Source organism: Ptiloglossa arizonensis, chromosome 1 (assembly GCF_051014685.1).
Source record: "Ptiloglossa arizonensis isolate GNS036 chromosome 1, iyPtiAriz1_principal, whole genome shotgun sequence".
In the NCBI taxonomy this organism is placed as follows: domain Eukaryota; kingdom Metazoa; phylum Arthropoda; class Insecta; order Hymenoptera; family Colletidae; genus Ptiloglossa; species Ptiloglossa arizonensis.
Window position 1 is genome coordinate 20099649 of NC_135048.1, and position 20241 is coordinate 20119889.

Consider the following 20241-nt stretch of genomic DNA (forward strand, 5'->3'; position numbering starts at 1 on the left):
TTCTTGAAATAGACGATCGAAAATCACTGAGTAGAGGTGTTTGTTGTTTTCTGTTTTTGTGATGCAAATAGTACGAGGATGAAGAGATTCTCCGGGTCGTGGAATTTGATTTTGGGGGTGAAAAGTATTCATAGGTTGGGAAGAAGGCAGTTGGGGAAGATTAGGTATTTTTCAGGAGGAGAAGTTGTGATTGTTGGGAACGGAATAATTTTAATGTTATGTAATACGGTAGGTGGGTACGGGTCCTAGGAATGCACAGAGCCACGAATTCTTGAAATAGACGTTGAAAACCACTAAGTAGAGGTGAAACAACAAACCTGATGTTTTCTGTTTTTGCGATGCAAATAGTACGAGAGTGAAGAGATTCTCTGGTTCTTGGAATTTGATTTTTGAGATGGAAACTATTTATCCAGAGGATACGTAAGTTCTTGATATTTGAAACGCAACATTTTAAGTGCGAACATAACATAGTAGCAGGTAGATGCGAGTCTTAGGATTGCAAATATTCTAGAAATAGACGATCAGAAATCGTAGCGCTGGGATTTCGTTGTTTTTTTTTTGCAATAAAAATAGCGGTCGAAAGTCAAGGGGTTCTTTGGGTCGTAGAATTTGATTTCCAGGATCGAATTTATCAATATTTGGTAAAATGTGACATAAGCAAAATTACGTACGTTTTTTTCTACAGAGAGCATGAAAGAATTAATTCCTTTCGAGCAGTCGTGGGGATAAGAATTATTAAATGTATTTAAAAATTTTTCAAACGCATATTTTGTATCCCACAGCAGACGACTACGCGTTGTGGCTCTACAATCATTGAAAAGAACGATTCCATAATTCGATGGCACGACGTGAAAGAGTAAACGCTTAAAAATAATTAATACGTGCTCTATAGTTGAACACGGAAGAGGAGATATTTCACTTTGATTCGCGCGGATTGTTTCGGAGATTGAAAATGTGAAATTTTTCAATTCTACGATGAACCGACAGGTTTATTAAAATTATATCGAGAGAAATTTGAAGCAATAGCGCGATAAAGTTATAACTCGGATAAGTGCTCGTGTTTAAACGAGACCAGGACCCGAAATAACGGTTAAACGTGTTAAAGAGTGATTTGTCGTATAATGTATCGCAGCAGTTACATGAATTCGATCGAACACTCGTGGGATGAAAAATGAAGATGAATACGAGCACATTAGAAATAAAATGCGTAGAAATTCGATTGGTCGTGAAACAAGAGAAAATCTAGTCCGGGGAATGAAAAATAGAATAATTGGAGCTTGTAAGGGCAACAGGTGGTCATGCTAGTTATTAAAAATGAAATAGAGATCAAATTGTTTATAGTTAACGAATAAGTTGATTGGAAATAATTATCCTGTATAAAAACTGCTTCGATCTTCTCTTTGGAGATTTTGATATCCAATTCGTGAAGCACGGTTCTGAAATAAAATACTCTGTAACTTTCTCATTCTGTCAAATTACTACTATATATAATATAGTCTTCGACGGTTATTCGATTGATTTTTGCTCGACTTTCTCGCAAACGAAAAGTATTTATAATTGGAAGCGAAGGCGTTTTCGGAACCGTGTTCGTACGACTTTCTTTCATCCTTGCGGTGAGTAGAATACGCTTTTCAAGTATGGTTACCTTAACATCCTGTATAGAACGATACGTGTTCTTTCTCGGTGCTTTAGAAATTTTCATGACTTTATACGTGTATGAATACTATTTTCCGCAAAGCCTGATTTTACGTTCAGTTTTCGGTTTGTTATTATACCATGGAGCAGCATTTCTCAAAGTTTGCTTCGTGCAGCTTTGAAGCTTCACGAGGTTAAAACCACTGTCATAATATACGGGGTGGTTCTGTAATAGGAACTGGAACAAATTGTACCTCTTTTGTATGTAAAAATATGTAAAATTTGCGATGGAAGATTTAAAATTCGTAATGTTTCCCTTTTTTTTTTCACAGTAGAATATTTTTTCTACACAGATATTTGAATAGTAAAATATTCGAGTAACTGTACTCTACCATTTGAACGACACTCGAATGCTCGATTATTCGAACAATAATATTCAAATACTCGTCTATTCGAATAACGTTACTCGAATACTAAATTATTCGAATAGTTTGAATCTCAATTCGAACGTTACGAGTATTCGATACTGCGACACAGAGGATGTCCACGGTTCTCTTTGTACGATCGTTTGATGAGGTGTCTGGTCTGTCGTGTACCATTGTTCTATCTGCTAGTATCATTCTGCCTCAGCACGGTGCATAGCTGTGATCCCGTAGTACTCTATCAGATTACATCCGATAACACAGGGCAGCACGGGGCTCTCGAGTATATCCGAGTACTATTGGGAGTTGAAGAGAACTGTCCTGTGAGGGACACGGGTCCTATTGATTCGCATTTTGATCGCTTCTTCGTAATACACGCGATTAAGCAACATCTACAAACGGTATCGTCTATCGATCGGTGTTAAATCGATACTCTTAACACCGTAGCTATCGAGCCAGACGTAAGGAAAATCTGCGCATCGAGTCGAGAAGCATCCCCCATTACCTCGTGGTACCCCTCGGGACGGTTCTCTCGGTCTCCTCAGAGTATAGCGTGTCCAGGAAGTCTTTGTTTTCTCGTATATCTCATGGGTACACGGATATCCGGATATCTCGAGTATTCCGGTTCAAATCAAATAACCCCGGATGCAATAGCTCATACGAATTGTATTTATTGATCAGTTCTACGCTCTGTCAAGGGTGAAAACGAAGGACCTGGAACGATAAATCGCACGGCCCTCGATTCTCTTATGCCTATCCGTTATGCCCGGTTAAGGATAAAGGGACGAGAATACTTCTTACATGGGGTGGTCACGATCTGCGCGAGGGTTTTTTTTTTTCGCCGGTGTCGAGCTCAGAGCGTAAAGGTCGACGAGTATGAAAAAAGAGCCTGAAATATTGAGAATTTCTGGATAAACACATTTATCAAAGAATGCTTTCTGGAAGGATTTTAACGACGAGAATTTTACACATTAATCGTATTTTGTTATTTGCTCTGTCCAGTATCGCGTATTCCTATAACTATTCTGTATTCGGTATTCGAATAAAGAATACTTGTATTCGGTAAATCGTATTTTCTTATTTGCTCTGTCGAGTATCGCGTATTCCTATAACTATTCTGTATTCGGTATTCGAATAAAGAATACTTGTACTCGGTAAATCGTATTTTCTTATTTGCTCTGTCGAGTATCGCGCATTCCTATAACTATTCTGTATTCGGTATTCGAATAAAGAATACTTGTACTCGGTAAATCGTATTTTCTTATTTACTCTGTCGAGTATCGCGTATTCCTATAACTATTCTGTATTCGGTATTCGAATAAAGAATACTTGTACTCGGTAAATCGTATTTTCTTATTTGCTCCGTCGAGTATTGCATACTCCTGTAGCATTGTTCCGTATTCGGTATTCGAATAAAGAATATTTATATTCAGTGAATCGAGTAAACACTCGTATTATAACGTAACGAATAAATATTCATATTATTTAAAAATACTTTGTACGAAAATTTTTCAGGTCAACGGTTACCACCGACGAGCCACGCGAATTAATAAAATTGATATTTCTTCGATAATTTTATTTAACGATAAAAGCTGGTTGTGTTACCAGCCGAATGTTTATTCCACTATCCCGCAAAGCCTTGACGCGGAAAGTGCGTTACGCGTTGTATTAAAATGACCAAAGCCACGGCAAAAGTAGACAGTTGGCAAATATTTGTACCGAGAGGATTGCGAAACCCTTCCTTTAAAGACGATTAATTCTTAAAATATTGTGACAGTCTTCGTCGAGAATAGATATTCGTGCGTAACAAATAAATATCAAACAAAGAGATAAACATTCGCATTTGCCTGTTATAAATTTCTTATTTTTGTTTCTCTGGATCGATTATTGGAAAATTGGTTTATCGAGAATATTTTGTCTTCTTGTTGTTCCCGATAATCGAAGTTCTGCTTGAAAGTATTGTTTACTTACTCGGCTATTGAATACGAAATGCATAATACATTTGTCATTCACTGCCGTGGAATCTATAAGGTACTTCTGTATTTTGTACTCGACAACGAAACCGAATAAAAGTATTTCGTAATTATACAGCTACCGAGTGCAACGTACAAGTATTTTTGATATACATTCGACGGGAAAAAGAGCAAAGAAATAATTAGAGGAGATAAAAATCGAAAGTACAAACCAAAGTGTATAGTTCAAACCAAAACTTACGTCATGGAATAAATTCGAAGTTAACAAATTTAAAAAACTAATGCAATCGATGAACGTTGTTCGAATACTGTTCGAATAATGTTCGAGTACTTGACGAATGTAATTCGAATACTATTTAAAAACTCGACGGATGTAATTCGAATACTATTCGAGTACTTGACGAATGTAATTCGAATACTATTTAAAAACTCGACGGATGTAATTCGAATACTATTCGAATACTGGAGTAAGTAATCGTAAGATGTACACACATTTACCGTGTCGTGCGAATACTTTGAAGACGGTTTACTCATTTCTAATCGTTTATACGCAAAGTTTCGGCAACTGTTTCTTGCACGGCCTGTATAGGTGTACTATTTTTAATGTTCCACTCCGTGAAAGTAGACCCAACTTGCTTATCCAAGCACTGTTTATTCTTAAGGGCGCTCAGTATTCGCAGCTTTCACAGTTCCTCGCGAAGATGAAAGTCAAAGGTAGAGGGTACTCGCGAGAGCCTCCAAGAAACAACTAGACCTCTAATTGCGTCAGAACTTTCTCTGATTTCCGCCCGTGAATTTGTTTCTAAGTAAAGTTTATCTGCGCGATGTCGTTAGGTTCTTCATATTTCGTTCGCTCGAAAGCGAATGAACACCATTCGATGCCGTCACCGCGGTTTCCCCGTTTTTGGAGCGTAACTTAACGGGATTAAGCATTCAGAAATTAAAATCGAAAATTTAAATTCACGCGGCTCCCAAACATTTTTGATGACACTTCTCTAAAAAGTTGAGAGCACTGTTATACCCGTGATACGTTGAAAAATTTTTTTATCAACACTTCGTTTCAACTGAATTTTCCAGTCGTTGTACGTGGACGATTATTTAAAAAAAAAAGCAAATAAAAGATTCCGGTTAATGAATACATTCGCTAAAATATATGTTACAACGAATGGAATACAAAAAATTATGAAAATACAAGTAACAGATTCGTTGATTCACCTTCTTGAATCAAAATTTAGGAATAGGGAATATTTATTGAAAGTTTAAATTGGAGAGTGATCACTCAGGTGAACAATTAATATTTGTCCGTGTATTTTGTTTCTTTTCTGATAAAAAAAAAAAAAATACGCAGCTGACTTACGAAACGATTCGATGTTAATAATAACGGGCCTTTAACTTGTTCCCCTTTTCTTTTAGGTGAAAAATTTTCTTTCGTTCCCCTTGGATTATAAAGGGACCCTCTACACTGGTTTATACCGAGTTTGGTGAATAATTTCTGTCCAATCGATTAAGTTTTACAGCGGTTCGGTCGTTAATTTGATCGATGGAACACGTCACGTTCCACTGTGTACGACTGGTTCGTAAAAATAAATATCGGGTGTTCGTGCCACTTCAGTATTTTAATGAGACGCTGTGTCGAACGGGCGATGAAACTACTCAATGATGCTCTAGTTGCCTCCGAAAATTACAAGAGCGCGATAATTATCGCGGCAAAGAAACGTTTGCTCAGTTTTGCGCGCAAGATAACGCGTTATATAAACATCGAGGATTCTTGCGGCAACTTTAAAATTATCCGCGAGTTTTGCTACCACCTTTTTGCCGCCACGCATTCGTCGCGAGACTTAAGAGGGGGGCAGTGAGGGGCTTGTTGACCCTACCGGTCGGAAAATCTTAGAAATACGATATTTCTCCCGTGTAAAATATTTATCGGCTCTCGCATCTTCAAGAACGATATTTAAGAAAGGAAGAAAAAAATCAAACGGTTCTGGGGGGTCTATCAGCGTAACCTCTAAGGTGTAAAGTAACGATGATCGATGTTTCACAAACTGGTAAATATTGTTGCTGTGAACGTTCGGTCCTTGTTTTTAAAAAATCAATAGGCGAACGATCTTCTCGGAAGAGACAACGAATTACCGAAAAAGTAACTCAACGTCCAAAATCGTGTTACGAATGTCGTAGAAAGTATAATAAGCGAGAAGCTACACGCTAATGAAGCTAAAACGCGATTCGTGAAACGCAAAGCAATTTAATGCCAGCTGTGAAGAACAAGTGTCCGAGCAAGCGTTCGAATCGTGCTACGGTAGGTGTATCGAGTCACGATTAGATTAAATGAAACAATCGCTACGAAGTTGTGCAAATTTTATCTTTTATCTCTCTCGAACTTAGGAAAAATGTAAGTAGGTGTTATTACATTACGTTTTATCAATTTCTAAAACGATTATTCTTCTGTCTCTCTATTCTATCTGAAGACGATTACGTGCAACGTGGATGATACCGAAGAAGCTCCGAGAAATCTTTTACTGTAATTTTCAACACATTGGACAATTTATTGTTCCACGAAACGAGTTACTCGCGAATTAAACTTAACTAAAAGAAAAGAAGAAGAAAGAAGTATCTCTCCGTGGTCGCTATTTATTTGACGAGGTGCGAAATCGATTAATTACACGGTGAAATGCTCACCGTTAACGATCCTTTTTCGAAGATAATTATGGATAACGGGAGCTCGACGAGGACTCCCCTGGGTCTTTAAGGCGAGGAGCTACTCCTTGCTCGTATCTTGCTAGGGTTAAAGACTAAGTTCGCCCACGCATCACGGGACAGACTGTATAGGAAGTATTTCGTTCGTCTGGTTTCAGGGGCACGTTGCACGCAGCCTTGCGTCGTGTGCCGCATACGAAACGGTATGTAGGGTAACGCGCGTCTATAGATGAAAATTCGCGGACGGCCGCGGCATTGTACCTGAAGCGTACGATCTAGAATAGCGATCGGCATTGATATAGCTCGCGAAGTCATGATCAACGTTCGGACGTTGGCCGTCGTTTACTTACGGGCGCGCGGTGTTCGTTAAATGCTGAGCACGCGATCGACGGATATCTATTCCCGCGATCTTTCGCTGACTGCTCGATCGAGCTACTCGGGAGTTCGTCCTGCTCTGACGAAATTCGAGGGATTCTTCGGATTGCCGGTCCACTTAGGGTGAGTAAAAGGAATTCCTTCTTCTGCGTTCTATATCCGCCGTTGCCCGACCGGAAGCAGTCGTGCGAAAAGAAATTAATGTTCGACGAAGACAAACCCCAAAGGGGGATACCGCGTTCGGGGTATATCAATCGTACAGGGTTGTAGAATTCGTTCGTGGTACGCAGGAAAATGTTGTTAATTTGTATCAATATACACATGGTATTTCGTCGAAAGTGTTCGAGTACCTTCGAGTACGCTATCGATCGAAATTACGAGGCGCGAAGATTCATTTTTCGTTGCTCGAGGGTGGTGCAAATCTATTCAATGTTCTTCGATCGTGAGAAGAGAATATGTGTTTTTATCGTTTCACGTATTGATGATGGTTGTCTAGTCTCCGACATTCGAACACTAGAAAGATTCGAATACACGAGCGGTGTGCAAAGTATTCCAATACTCGAGTATTCGAATTAAATTCGTAGAATATTTCAAGGGTTCGAGTACCAGAGTACTCGAATCGAATTCGTCGAATTCTCAAAGTATTCGAATACTCGAGTATTCGAATTAAATTCGTAGAATATTTCAAGGGTTCGAGTACCAGAGTATTCGAATCAAATTCGTACAATTCTCAAAGTATTCGAACACTCGAGTATTCGAATTAAATTCGACGAATATTTCAAGGGTTCGAGTACCAGAGTATTCGAATCGAATTCGTCGAATTCTCAAAGTATTCGAATACTCGAATATTCGAATTATGTTCGTCGAATACTTGAATCGTTGTTCGATACAATTTTTTAGGAAATTTCTCAGTTTTGTATTTACGTTTATAAAATTTGCCCACTTTTACCCACGTACGAAATTTCTACGACCGTCTCGACTCTTACGGTTAAGAATAAAAAGTAATTTGGAAACGAATAATCTCGTAGTTTTGACAACGGGCAATAAAACATGGAAAAGTACTCCTCGGTTGTGCAATTTGCGAGAACCTTTTTAGACGATTTTCTTCCCTCGTATCTCTTGAAAAAGTGGAGAAACTTTTCTATAAACTCTATCCCGGGCAGCTCGCGAGACGATCGCTGGATGTCTTTCCGATTAAATCCGAGATTCGAACTTGATCTCGAGCCCTCCTATCTTTCAAACTTCTCACTCGCCTGGATATTAATATTTCTCCCCGATTCGGGTTACACCGCGTGTTTTTTATTCCTTTCGTTACTTTTACGCAAAAGTAATGAAATTTGCGTAAGTTCCGATGTTGTTCGTTTTGCACTGTCACTTTTCACCGTCCGCTCGATTAGACCGCGATAAAAGGACGACGGTAATTTCTTTCGCCAGATTCGTCACGAACAATATCGGTTGCGTAACAATTATTGGAACGCGATCGACGAAAATGAAAGATTAACATTGGCAAACGACCGACAGACGTCAAGATTTTCATCCGTGAAATTTCAACGAAATATTCTTCGAATTACTCGCGATAAAATTATTTTTAACCGGCCATATTATAGGTTTTCCATCAAACTTTTTTAACGTGAAACTTCTTACCACTTGTCACTTTATTTTAACTCCGAAACGTAACGAGAAAAGCCATCCCTTGCAGTTTTATAAACTACAAAAATAAAAGCCGTACGTATTGCTCGTTTCAACGATTAATGGAGGAAATTTATTTTACTCTACAGTTTTTATCAATGGACGTACTTCTTTTGTACACGGAACTTCGTTTTATCAGTTGACATAATTTTTCTATCGCGTTTCGCATTGTATTTTTTCGTTTCTCTTTCCTCTTTACGGATTGTTTCCTCGTTTTTTGATTGTTTCTCTCCGAGTATTATATTTTACTCTATTTCTTTAGCGACCTGAGATCATTCCTGTACCGATATTTCGAAGATACAAATGGCTTGTTACAACCGCAAATCATTTTACAAAGTTCGTTACCGTAAGTCTCGTTCCCGTTAATTTTACCATTTGGTATTTGCAAATTCGCCGTAGGTTTCGTATTTCGGTGAAAGAAAAACGCGTTTCTGCGATTACCATCGAAAACACAAATGTATGCGGAAGTGTTAAAGTAAATATGAAAGTACAATCGTTCAAAATCAACGTGCTTTCATCGACAAGTGTGAAAAATTTTACGTGCGAAATACGGGTTATCGCGAAATTGATCGTTTTAATTTCCAGATTAAAATGGAACGCCGATTGTCGAAAATAAAATTGAGATAAAACGTTTACAAATTTCTGCGCTGGTCGATGAGGACGAAAATAATTAAATTAAACATTTCAAGAGACTGGAACATCAAGTACTTCCGTCGATTCCGTGTCCCGAATCCTATAGAAAAGTTCTAGAACCGAAATTTCGGTAAAAATTGTCATACATTCGAAAAACATGTTCAAAAGAATGATTTCCAATACACTGACGTGCTTACAACGTGTCGTGCCACAAAACGAATAATATATATATTCTACTTTCATATATTCTAATTCTTTGTTCGTTACGTATTTAAAGATAAAGATTCCGCTGACCTCTGAATATTTTTGTGACCGACTGTACTGGTGGAGATCCAAGAAATGCACTTTCTGTCTTATTTTTATGACAACCGTAGGACTCGAAAGGAAGACTCAAAGACCTGAAAAAAGACCTAAAAGGTTGTATTATATTGGCTTGCAACGAGAAGGACAGTGTCTATCTGTCGAATTTTTCTGTATTCGAACGTTCGAATACTTTAACGTATCGGTAGATACGATTCAAATACTTGGATATTTGAGTATTTTATTTTCTCATTTAGACGATGATAATAATACTCGAACGATATTCGAATAGTTGAACAATTTAAACGATATTCGAATACTGCGTTCGGATATTTGTGAAACATTGGAATATCACATTATTCGAATAACCCTAGACGCAATTGGGATTATTTCTCGTGAAAATTGTTTTCATTTTGCAAGTCATCGTCTCTACCCTTATTAAACTTACATTGTCCCACTGTCACGAGAATCTAATGCTTTTGATGTTATTATTAAACGAGATTTATGTCTCTGGTTTCAGCATCCTTTTTCAATCACTTAATTTCTACTATGGAAGTTGTCGTAAAACTCTCGAGAACTAACGACCAACCTTGGGGCATTCGACTATCTGGAGGGGTTGATTTCAGCTTTCCCTTAACCGTTGTCAGGGTAATGTATATACATACATATTATATTGATAAAATTACATTCTAATTAAATTCTAATTAATTTTCATAGTTTAAACAATAATAAACACAATAAATATATTTATTTTTATACTTATTTTCATAATTATTTTCACAATAATAATAATAATAATAATAATGGGTATTCCGGCATTCTGCTATTCCGGTATAGAAGATCATTTTTTAGCTAACCTTTGCCAATTAAATAAAAAAATTATTCAAAACGAGACCGTTAAAATTTTGTACAGATATTCCTGTGTATTTTGATTAATCGCGAAGAAACTTTCGAGTAATTATTTTCAATACGATACGAGATAGGGATCACTCTATCTCACACACACATCGTACTTTGAAACTTCTATCCAACCGATGACATTGATCGAGCCTCTTCCAATTATCCGAATCGATTGATTTTTTTCTTAAGTTATTTCTTAATCTATACGAGCGTGGCTATCGTTTAATCCAGGATAAAGAAAATAGGATAACGTTCAACGGAACGGTTCCCTCGCAAAGTGTACAATCAGTATTAATTGCGTAGCTTTCCTAATCCGTAAAAAACACAGTTTAAGATAAAAACGTAGAGAAAAGTTCAGAAACCTCGCTATAAACTTTATACCCGCTAAACCTCGAAACCTACGTATCACTGGCAATTTTGCCAATTTCGTTTCAATACTTTGGGGACACATTTTCAGGACCCTCGAATCTAACCTCGTCGAAATTTGTTCAGTGGTCGTTTTAATAAACGCAACTTTTCTCTGTTACGTTCTTTGCGAGTACACGTTCGAAAATTTCTACTCCGTAAATATTACTCGAATTTTCATCAATTCGATCTGCGTCGCGTTATTTTCGATACGCGCAATAACAAGTATATTTATTAGTAGAAAAATTTTGCAAGTATTTCACTTAACTGGAAGTTTCCTTTAAATAATTTTTCGTTCTCGATGACTGAAAAGTTGAGTCGAATGTAGAAATTTTATTTTACATTTGAAAGGGCGCGTTTCAAAATTCAAAGAATTTGCAAATCATCGACGTCGAGTGCAAAATTATCGTTGCTTATAAAAATCTACGCGCAGTGTCGAGTATACCGGAGAAAAGGAAACGGAAACTTCAATTTATAATTTTTCTCTGAATAATAATTTTTCGATTCTCGAGGCTGGAATAACCTTGTCGAGGTTTTCCATTTGCGTATTTGTTCCGAACGAGCGAACGTTTGTCAATTGGAGATCGCCTGTGAGCTCGTAATGTGTCTTAACAAACGCGGTACAGGGCATCGAAGGCACGTTATCGGACTGTTCCTTTCGTTTCACAATTGGAATTCGATTGCCGTGAAAGTAAGGAAACGTTTCGTCGGCAACGCCGAGCACGTTTCCGTTTTGAATTCGAAACGGCGCGACGCCACGGTAATTTCGCGTGCCCCGAAAAATTGTCCCATGAAATATTCGCATTTTCCGCTTTAGAGATTTTTATCGCCGTTGCACTCGTATCGGATCGCGTGACCTCGTTTTTCGTGCGGCCTGAATCCTACGGTCGGTCTGGCCGAATATCGATCCGAAAGGAAAGAAAAAAAGGAAGTCATTAATCGAATCGCGGATGAGACGATGTCACGCGGTCGTGATTTTTCCTTTTTTTTCTTTTTTTTTCAAAACCACGTTCGCCGACCATTGTCCTTGGTTCGCTTCGATACTTTTACTACCTTTAACCTTCGATCTTGTCGAGAACAAAGCAGGGAGTGTTCGTCGAATTCTTTCTATTCGAATCGTTCGAGGGTTCGAACGATTCGAGTGTTCGACGAATAAGATCCGAACGCTTGGATATTTGATGAATACGATTCGAATACTCGAGTATTTGAATATTTTGCGCACCGATTGAGTATCCGGTTGAGTAATACTAGCCCAAGAAGCAAGTACACGAATACTTTCCTATGAATACTTTCCTATATGAATTTTAATACCCGGATAACGATATTCGAATATCGAAGTATTCGAATAATGATATTCGAGTAATCGTATTCGAATACTCAATTGTTCGAGTTTCATTTGTAGCATTCGAAAGCACTTGAAAATTGTACGTGTATCTAAATAATTGAAAATCATTTTCACGCATAAATATAGTTTTAGTTTAGACTCTAAATTGTTCAGGGCTGCTAAACGTGTGGCCCGCGGGCCTCGTAGGGCTCCTTCCCCGACTTGCGTGCTATGTCGAACGATTCCCACCACTCTACTTGACTGGCATAGTTTACAATGGGGGAGGATTATTAAAGTAGCTCTCTCTCTCTCTCCCTCTCACTCACTCACTCACTCACATACATACATTCTGGACGTGGTGTCAATTAACAAGGAAAGCGATTAACTAATATAAAAATAGAATCGTGAAGCATCAGCAGGGAAGAAATTCGGTATCCCTGGTTCAGAGAAGTCTCTTCTCAGGCTAGTTCAATATTGGAACCTGTAAATGTATGCAAATGTACACGTTCCCTAGATGGATATCTATATCGTACAGTATTGCGATGAAAATTGTTGTATCATAGAGTCGTGCGATAAATACTTAAAATAAATGTTTAAGCGAGCGATTCGTGTACTTGGGGTCACGAGTTCGAATCGTGTTCACAGGATACTCTTTTTTTAATTGGTTTCTCTTACAACTACCCATGCAACAACTTGTACGACACCGAATGGTAAAAAACGCATACATTAAAGGCATAGAAACAGTCGCCCTCGCGGTCTCATTGATACACGGCCCAAATGTGCCATTTCTCGTTTGCAAACGGGGAAGTACCTTTTCGCGACAGTTTTCTAAACGTCGTTATTAAATACCGCGCGAGTATGGGTTATTTTTTTTTTTTTTTTTTTTATTGTCAACACTGTGTATTTCTGTGGATTTTCCGCCCTCGTTTGACGAAGTTTAACCGAATAATTACTTAGTACTTGGCAGCAGCTTTGGTCGCTGTTAATAACAATATCTGGGTCAACATTTTGTATAAAATTCACTGTTCGATTCTGAAATAATTCAACGTATCCGATCGTACGTTCGCGTGTTACTTTATCTTGTGCTTCGTTTAAAATGTCAACAATTTCGTTGCGTTTCGTTGCAAAATCAATCACGTCTCGGAAAATATTCCGTAACGTCGATTGATTTGCTTTCCGGGAAGAATCGAGAAATCGTTAACAGAGACGAATACGTTGCAATTTCTCCAATTAAAAAATACAATTTTGATACGCAACGAATGAGATTTCGTTTAATTTATATTTTCATCAGGGAAGACGGAAAAAATGTTTCCTTAACTATTTATGCAAAATATGATTCTCCTTAAGATTTACTCGAATCTGTTTTTTAAATTTGAATTTTTTTTCAAATAATGAACGTGTACCAGAAAAACCGAAAAGTTTTACAAGAGGTAACCATCGTTATTCGTGAATCGATTTTTCCGAAACTTTAATCGGATTTTGGGGCGAGAATATAAAAGTTAAATACAAAGTTTCATTGAAATCCGTTTATCCGTTTAGACGGGCTCGTGTTAGCACGCGTATTTACGCGCTTTGAAAAAACGAAATTTTTTTTAACAGCCGAAACGTGGTCGGGAGTCTTGAAAAAATATGTTCCAAATTTTTCGCGATTATTGTGTCTCGTTTGCTCGCGGTTAAAATGTGCGATCAACGAAAAAGCATTTGTTGTGTGTTCGCGAGGTCGCATGCTTTTATGCTTTGAATGCATGTACGATGATTATCGTTGTAAATGAAAGTAATTAAAAATAAAAAGAGTGAATGGGATTCGAACATGAACTATCCGCTGATAACATCCGCGCCACGGCCACTTCGATGACAGAAATTGATATTTATAGTACATGTACCGAGGTATGTTACTTTAATTATTTATATCTCGGACATTATCGCGTTATTACACCTAATATTTTATACATAGCAACAGAGACGTGTAATCTACCTGTAAAACTAGGTTAAAATCGCGAGGGTTAAGTCGAGCTTTTTTCTCGTCGCTGCATTCGATTCTCCTCATCGATTCGTGGGGAAAAAAAAATCGCTACCTTCAGTACGTGAAAAAAGCTTCTTCGATTCGTAATCATTGATCGTTGAAACTTCGTTCTCTTGTTCTTCAATACTCGATAATTCTTCGTTATACGATACTGTTAATTGTACCGATAAGCTGGTTACCCAAACGAAACGAATGTTTGCATTTTATTCGTTTATTTCTATTTTCATCCGACGTGTTTATCGAACAAGATTTGCAGCGCGTGTGTAGAAAAGGTAAACGTTTGTTTACCACGAGATAAGGAGATTAGGTGCAGCGAAATCGCTGTTTCTGAACCTAACCTCAATTTGACTATTTTATATTAATTATACGGTATTCTTACTCGCGAGGAATAGAATCTACAAGTAGAATCACGAAATCTATTTATACACATAAGGTAACGATCGTTGTTTTAATTTTTATTTTATAACGTTTCATTAATCTTTCCATTCCCCTCTGTATTAATGCGTTACTGGAAACAATTAGGGGTGTTCCTTTCAAGGCCTGGAGAATGATTCGAACACGAAAGAACGAAGTAAATGCTGTGTATTTATTATACCAGTAATTTTACAATTATTCCAGAGTGTTACTCCCCTTTTCGAATGATGGCTCCTTCGACAACTCCTAGTTATTTTCAACGATATACCACCAACTGAACCTGAGCACAAATTATTCGTTATGCAAAATAAAAAAGTAACATTCCGCATAAGAAATAATTCGGGTTACTTTTTGCGATTATTCTTACAAAAATAATTTACAGAAAGTAAAATTCTTTCGGTACCGATACCGAATAATTTCAAAATAACTTTCACATAAATTCATTTCCGCCTTTCGAAAAAACTTAACCCACGGATATCCAAAAAGAACATTCGATCGAAGAAAATAATTTACCGTTACAACAGTCCGTGCAATGCTTGGTTCGAGTAACGCACCGATCTTTTACTAACGATACTATTCATCGAAAATAACCATATTCCGTGCAATCGATTAAATTATCTACTTTTTCCTTTTTTTCGTAAGGTGGCTCTCGGAGGTTTGGCCGATCAAGCTGGTTTGAAAGCCGGGGACTTGGTCATTAAAATAAACGGGGCGACTATACGGCACTTGAGACACGCCGAAGTTCACGATCGCCTGGTTAAAGCCGGAAACGAATTTACATTGACCGTCCTAAGAAATTTGAAATTCGAACGAGCCGTGAGACAAGAATGACGCGTTCCCTCCGCCTGCCATTTCCTTTCCCGTCACCGCTGCGCACGTACGCACTGGCTCGAAAATGTTTATCACAACAACGACACGATTGTACGACATTAAACACGCTACGTAAATAAAAGACCTATTAGAAAATTGGCCTCGTCAATGAGTTCGCGGACATCGTCGAGGAAGGCGGCAATCTGGTATCGAGGAGTAAACCTCGATAAATGCAACCTCGTTGATTGCTTCTCGTTCGTTGCATCGTGTCGATGAGCAGAAGGAACGATCACTTAGCAACGAGTGAAGCTGGAGGTGGATGTAACAGGTAGTAGTAACCATAGACACATCGTGTAAGTAGAGCTCCTTATTGGATCAGTTGCCTCGATAATTCCATGAATCGCGATACGGTGCTTCCCGCTTTCAAGTCGTCATTTTTTTCATCGGATTCGAGCAACTGGAACCAGATCCACGTTTATGTTTACCGACTGTACACGAGTCGTGCGACGAGTGGTCGGTTCTCTTCGAGAAGAAATAAAAAATAGAGAGCAGAAAGAAAGAATAAAAAATATCCATTGACAACCTTATGGCGGTGTTTCCGTGTTATACACGTAGTGTGAAATTTAAAATAATTAAATGAGTTGCTTCGACAAGCGTTGATAAATTTGAAACCTCTTCCGATTGAAAACGCACAATTTTAACCCAACATTTCGACGTACAATGTTTTAACACCTAATGAAAGTATCTAAAATACGAAAACTTCTTTTTAACTTATTGTTAGAAACGACCGAGAAATTTTCTAACGTGAGCGACGACATCGTTATTCAACGACTTGTTCGGAATAATAGACGTCTATTTTAAAACTAACAGGGTGACAAACATATAAGGTGTTCGGATAATAAAATAATCACCCTTCTGATAATAAATATCGTTTGAAATCGATCTTTGTAACGGCTGTGCCACGCAAATGATCCGTCAGAGTATTCGGATATGGAAGACTCTATTATAATTTGTATCTTTTTATTGAAAATTTGACTAGGTTCGAAAACAACCAGGGGAGCATTTAGCGAAAATTTTTGCTCGTTACACGACGGTTGTATTTTATTTATAAAGAGACAATTTTATAACGAACCGCGTCTGATCTACGAATACAACGCGATAGGAGCGCGTATGTAATTTGTTCGGGATGCGAGCATTGTTATTTGTTGGCCGTTTTTCATGATGGATTTGGCAACGGTAATCAAGGTCCGTCGAGGGGCAAAGCTTGCAACACCGTGTTGTCGTTGTCCGTCGCCGATTGACCCACATTGCAAAATACAATTTGTCAACTATTGATCCGGCCTCTTCTGCGATCGTGTATTCTCTGGCAGTGAGTCATCGGCCTCTTAAGGCGGCGTTTTAAAATGCAGTTAGCCGCTTCAATTAAACAACAGATCGAAACTTCCAGATCGGCTCACCGAACGGTTTTCACGCTTGGCGGCATGGAAATGGAACGAATGAAATATTACGTTGTTTCGGATAAAAGTGCATCGATTATCCGCCATTCTTGCTTTTCAATTTTCGTCGGTGAAACGTGGATCCACAGATCGATACAACAATCCGATCGTAGGTTTAAACGAAACGAGAGAATCGTGAAGATTGTTCGAGAACATTTAAATAAATCGAACGGCATCTATTAAAAATAATTAGAATACTTTTTACCGAAGATTGTTCGAGAATATTTAAATAAATCGAACGGCTTCTATTAAAAATAATTAGAATACTTTTAACCGAAGATTGTTCGAGAATATTTAAATAAATCGAACGGCTTCTATTAAAAATAATTAGAATACTTTTTACCGAAGATTGTTCGAGAATATTTAAATAAATCGAACGGCATCTATTAAAAATAATTAGAATACTTTTTACCGAAGATTGTTCGACAATATTTAAATAAATCAAACGGCTTCTACTAAAAATAATTAGAATACTTTTTACCGAAGATTGTTCGACAATATTTAAATAAATCGAACGGCTTCCTTTAAAAATAATTAGAATACTTTTTACCGAAGATTGTTCGAGAATATTTAAATAAATCGAACAGCTTCTACTAAAAATAATTAGAATACTTTTTACCGAAGATTGTTCGAGAATATTTAAATAAATCGAACGGCTTCCTTTAAAAATAATTAGAATACTTTTTACCGGGTACGAAACACGAGAAATAAATATACAAAGCTAAAAAATTTTAATGTAAAAATCATTCTTACGTATGGTACAATTCACCGTATAATTTGAAATGGAATAAAACGAGATCAAATCTGGTTTAGTATTGTATCAATTGTTTGCCGTAGACGCGATAAAAATCATAGACGGAGAATTTTGTTGAATGTCGAATCGACATTTTGTCGACTCGTCGATGTCAAGAGAATATAGTCGAGAAAGGTCACGCCCCCTACTTTTCTCGTACGTTGCATCAAATACTTTTCTATTCTCACACGCGCTCGAATAATTATAGGCAACAATGTGTGTATCAATACAGCGATTAAAATAATACGGAATAGAATCTTAACGAATCTTAAATTGAAAAATTAATTTTAGAGTAACTTTCGCTTAACTTGACGTCGAAACCTTAAAAATTTCGAATCCGTGTAAAAGTAAATGTACCATTTCCAAACAATATATACCCGATGGAAATGACAACTCGCCCTAATTTGCTCGTGCACGCTATACCTATGTTATTTTATTCTTAAAACACGAGCGTGATTCACCGATCAATTTATAGCGTTTAGAATTTCTCGTCTCGTGCTGCAACTATTAATTATAGAAATAACAAAGTACGATTCGTATATTTTACACGTCGTTCGAAGAGAAAGTGTAACAAGGAAAATAATACGGTCGATTCGATGGTGTCGGTCTCAACTGTTTACGATGCAGCGATTCCCGATTTTCTGTAACAAATTTCTCATCGAATTCAAGCAATGGAATTATCCCTCGATTTCGTGGTATGACACTGTTTATGTTTATCTATAATAAGCATTGTTTATGTTTATGTAGTGGGAGCAACCCCTCGAATCGCATAGTTGGCGGCCACAGGCGAGAATGATCCTCATCGTCCCCCGATCGAGTTTCATCCTTTAATGCAGCGGTTCTCAAACTTTTTCCTCCCCGAAGCCCTTTGCAATCCGAAAAGTTTACGCGGTGTTCCACAGAGCGTCTGCTTATGCGGGTTCTTTGGTTACAGAGTATGCAGGATTGTCGTCACTAGTACGCGCAGGATTCTTCTTCCCCTTTTCTTTTTTTCCAACTCTCTCGTATTTCCTACAAACGTTTCGATATTTATAGATAAATTCTCTAAACGATATTATCCGACTCAACGATCACGAGACTGCAAATCTACAGTCATTGTCCAGCGCCTATCTACGAAATGTATAGGTTATGTCAAGGATCTTCTCAGTCCTTGACACCAGCCATTAATCTTTGCGAAGTGAAACAATGATGAGGTCTCATCGGAGAACATTTTCAAAGCTAACGTACGTATTATTGTACAAATATTTATACAAGGCGTTCGTTAGTTACTTATACGAAATGTATAATTGTGTTAATAAACGATACGAATACAGAATATGCACGCTTATTTTCCTTTACATTGATTATTATTTAAGTCGTTTGAAAAATGATAACGCACTTCTAGGTTACTGGGATATCTTGAGAGAAAATATCGATAATTAATAGGAATAAAAATAGATGTTGTAATCACGGTAATAGTAGTAGCAGTAGTAGTCATACTAGTAATAGTAGTAGTAGTAGTCCTGGTAAGGGCAGTAGTGTTGTAATAACAGTAACAATATTAGTAGCAGTAGTAACGGTAGTAGCAGTGATAGAAATGTTTTTCATTTAGCGATACTTTCTTTGTCTATTTTTGATATTTGAATAAAAGTGATTTTCAAACATGTTAGAAACATCATATTCGAGCTGCTAATTTGGAGAAATGACAACCTAACGTCGTTACTCCGCATAAGTGGATTTGGCGAAGCGTAGTGTCAGAAACGCTGCTGTAATGAAACTTAAAATGATTATATTTTCATTACATCTTTGTGAAAATGAATCCAAACGCGACCTTATTCCGATTACAGTGATACTCGATTTCAAGGCGAAAAATCGGATCTTTCGACTGCCTTGAATTCTGTGTTACAAAAGTTTGAAAAAGATCTCTGCGTGCGATATCGCTTTGAAGTTTCGGTTACCGAGTACATGTAATGCGAGACTCGCGCGTTGTTACTCTATCTCGCTCGCTCTCGGTGTAACGCGTCTTCGTCAGATGGTACCATAATGAAAATCACTACCTATCTCGCTTTCAAGCGAATCGGTGGTCCCCATTTTTTCCCTCGAAAATTGAATTATCGTGATTTTTTACTTACAGGAGAGGATCGTAAAGCCAGGAAATAAACTGTACTACAAACTACACGTGTATCACATAATTTAGTTTTACTCTCAGTGTAATCATTTATATTTACTCGTCAGACGATACCGTAAAGAAAATCACTACCTATCTCGCTTTCAAGCAAATCGGTGGTCCCCATTTTTTCCCTCGAAAATTGAATTATCGTGATTTTTTACTTACAGGAGAGGATCGTAAAGCCAGGAAATAAACTATACTACAAA

At 37.6% G+C, this 20241-nt stretch overlaps 2 protein-coding genes across 4 annotated transcripts; both read left to right on the top strand.

The window, feature by feature from the left end:
- Positions 1-7094: 7094 nt before the first annotated feature.
- LOC143145203 (PDZ and LIM domain protein 3) lies at positions 7095-16496 on the top strand. The gene is made up of 3 exons (XM_076308358.1): positions 7095-7222; positions 10242-10369; positions 15430-16496. Exons 2-3 carry the CDS (start codon positions 10271-10273, stop codon positions 15616-15618), a joined length of 288 nt encoding a protein of 95 aa, XP_076164473.1. The 5' UTR covers positions 7095-7222; positions 10242-10270; the 3' UTR covers positions 15619-16496.
- Positions 16497-16669: 173 nt separating this feature from the next.
- Positions 16670-19190, top strand: LOC143145192 (uncharacterized). 3 transcript variants are annotated; one of them, XM_076308337.1, is made up of 3 exons: positions 16670-16966; positions 17031-17202; positions 18634-19190. In XM_076308337.1, exon 3 carries the CDS (start codon positions 18717-18719, stop codon positions 19038-19040), a length of 324 nt encoding a protein of 107 aa, XP_076164452.1. In that variant the 5' UTR covers positions 16670-16966; positions 17031-17202; positions 18634-18716; the 3' UTR covers positions 19041-19190. The 3 variants fall into 3 exon arrangements, with proteins under 3 accessions (XP_076164452.1, XP_076164446.1, XP_076164463.1); XM_076308331.1 differs by having other exon boundaries at positions 17045-17202; XM_076308348.1 differs by having other exon boundaries at positions 16670-17202.
- Positions 19191-20241: the final 1051 nt, after the last annotated feature.

Bases quoted from the DNA above. Each gene is read 5' to 3' on its own strand.
- LOC143145203 (XM_076308358.1), top strand. From the start codon at position 10,271: ATGGAAGTTGTCGTAAAACTCTCGAGAACTAACGACCAACCTTGGGGC. The intron at 10,370-15,429 runs GTAATGTATATA...TTTTTTCGTAAG, and splicing joins TTCCCTTAACCGTTGTCAGG to GTGGCTCTCGGAGGTTTGGC.
- LOC143145192 (XM_076308337.1), top strand. From the start codon at position 18,717: ATGCAGCGGTTCTCAAACTTTTTCCTCCCCGAAGCCCTTTGCAATCCG.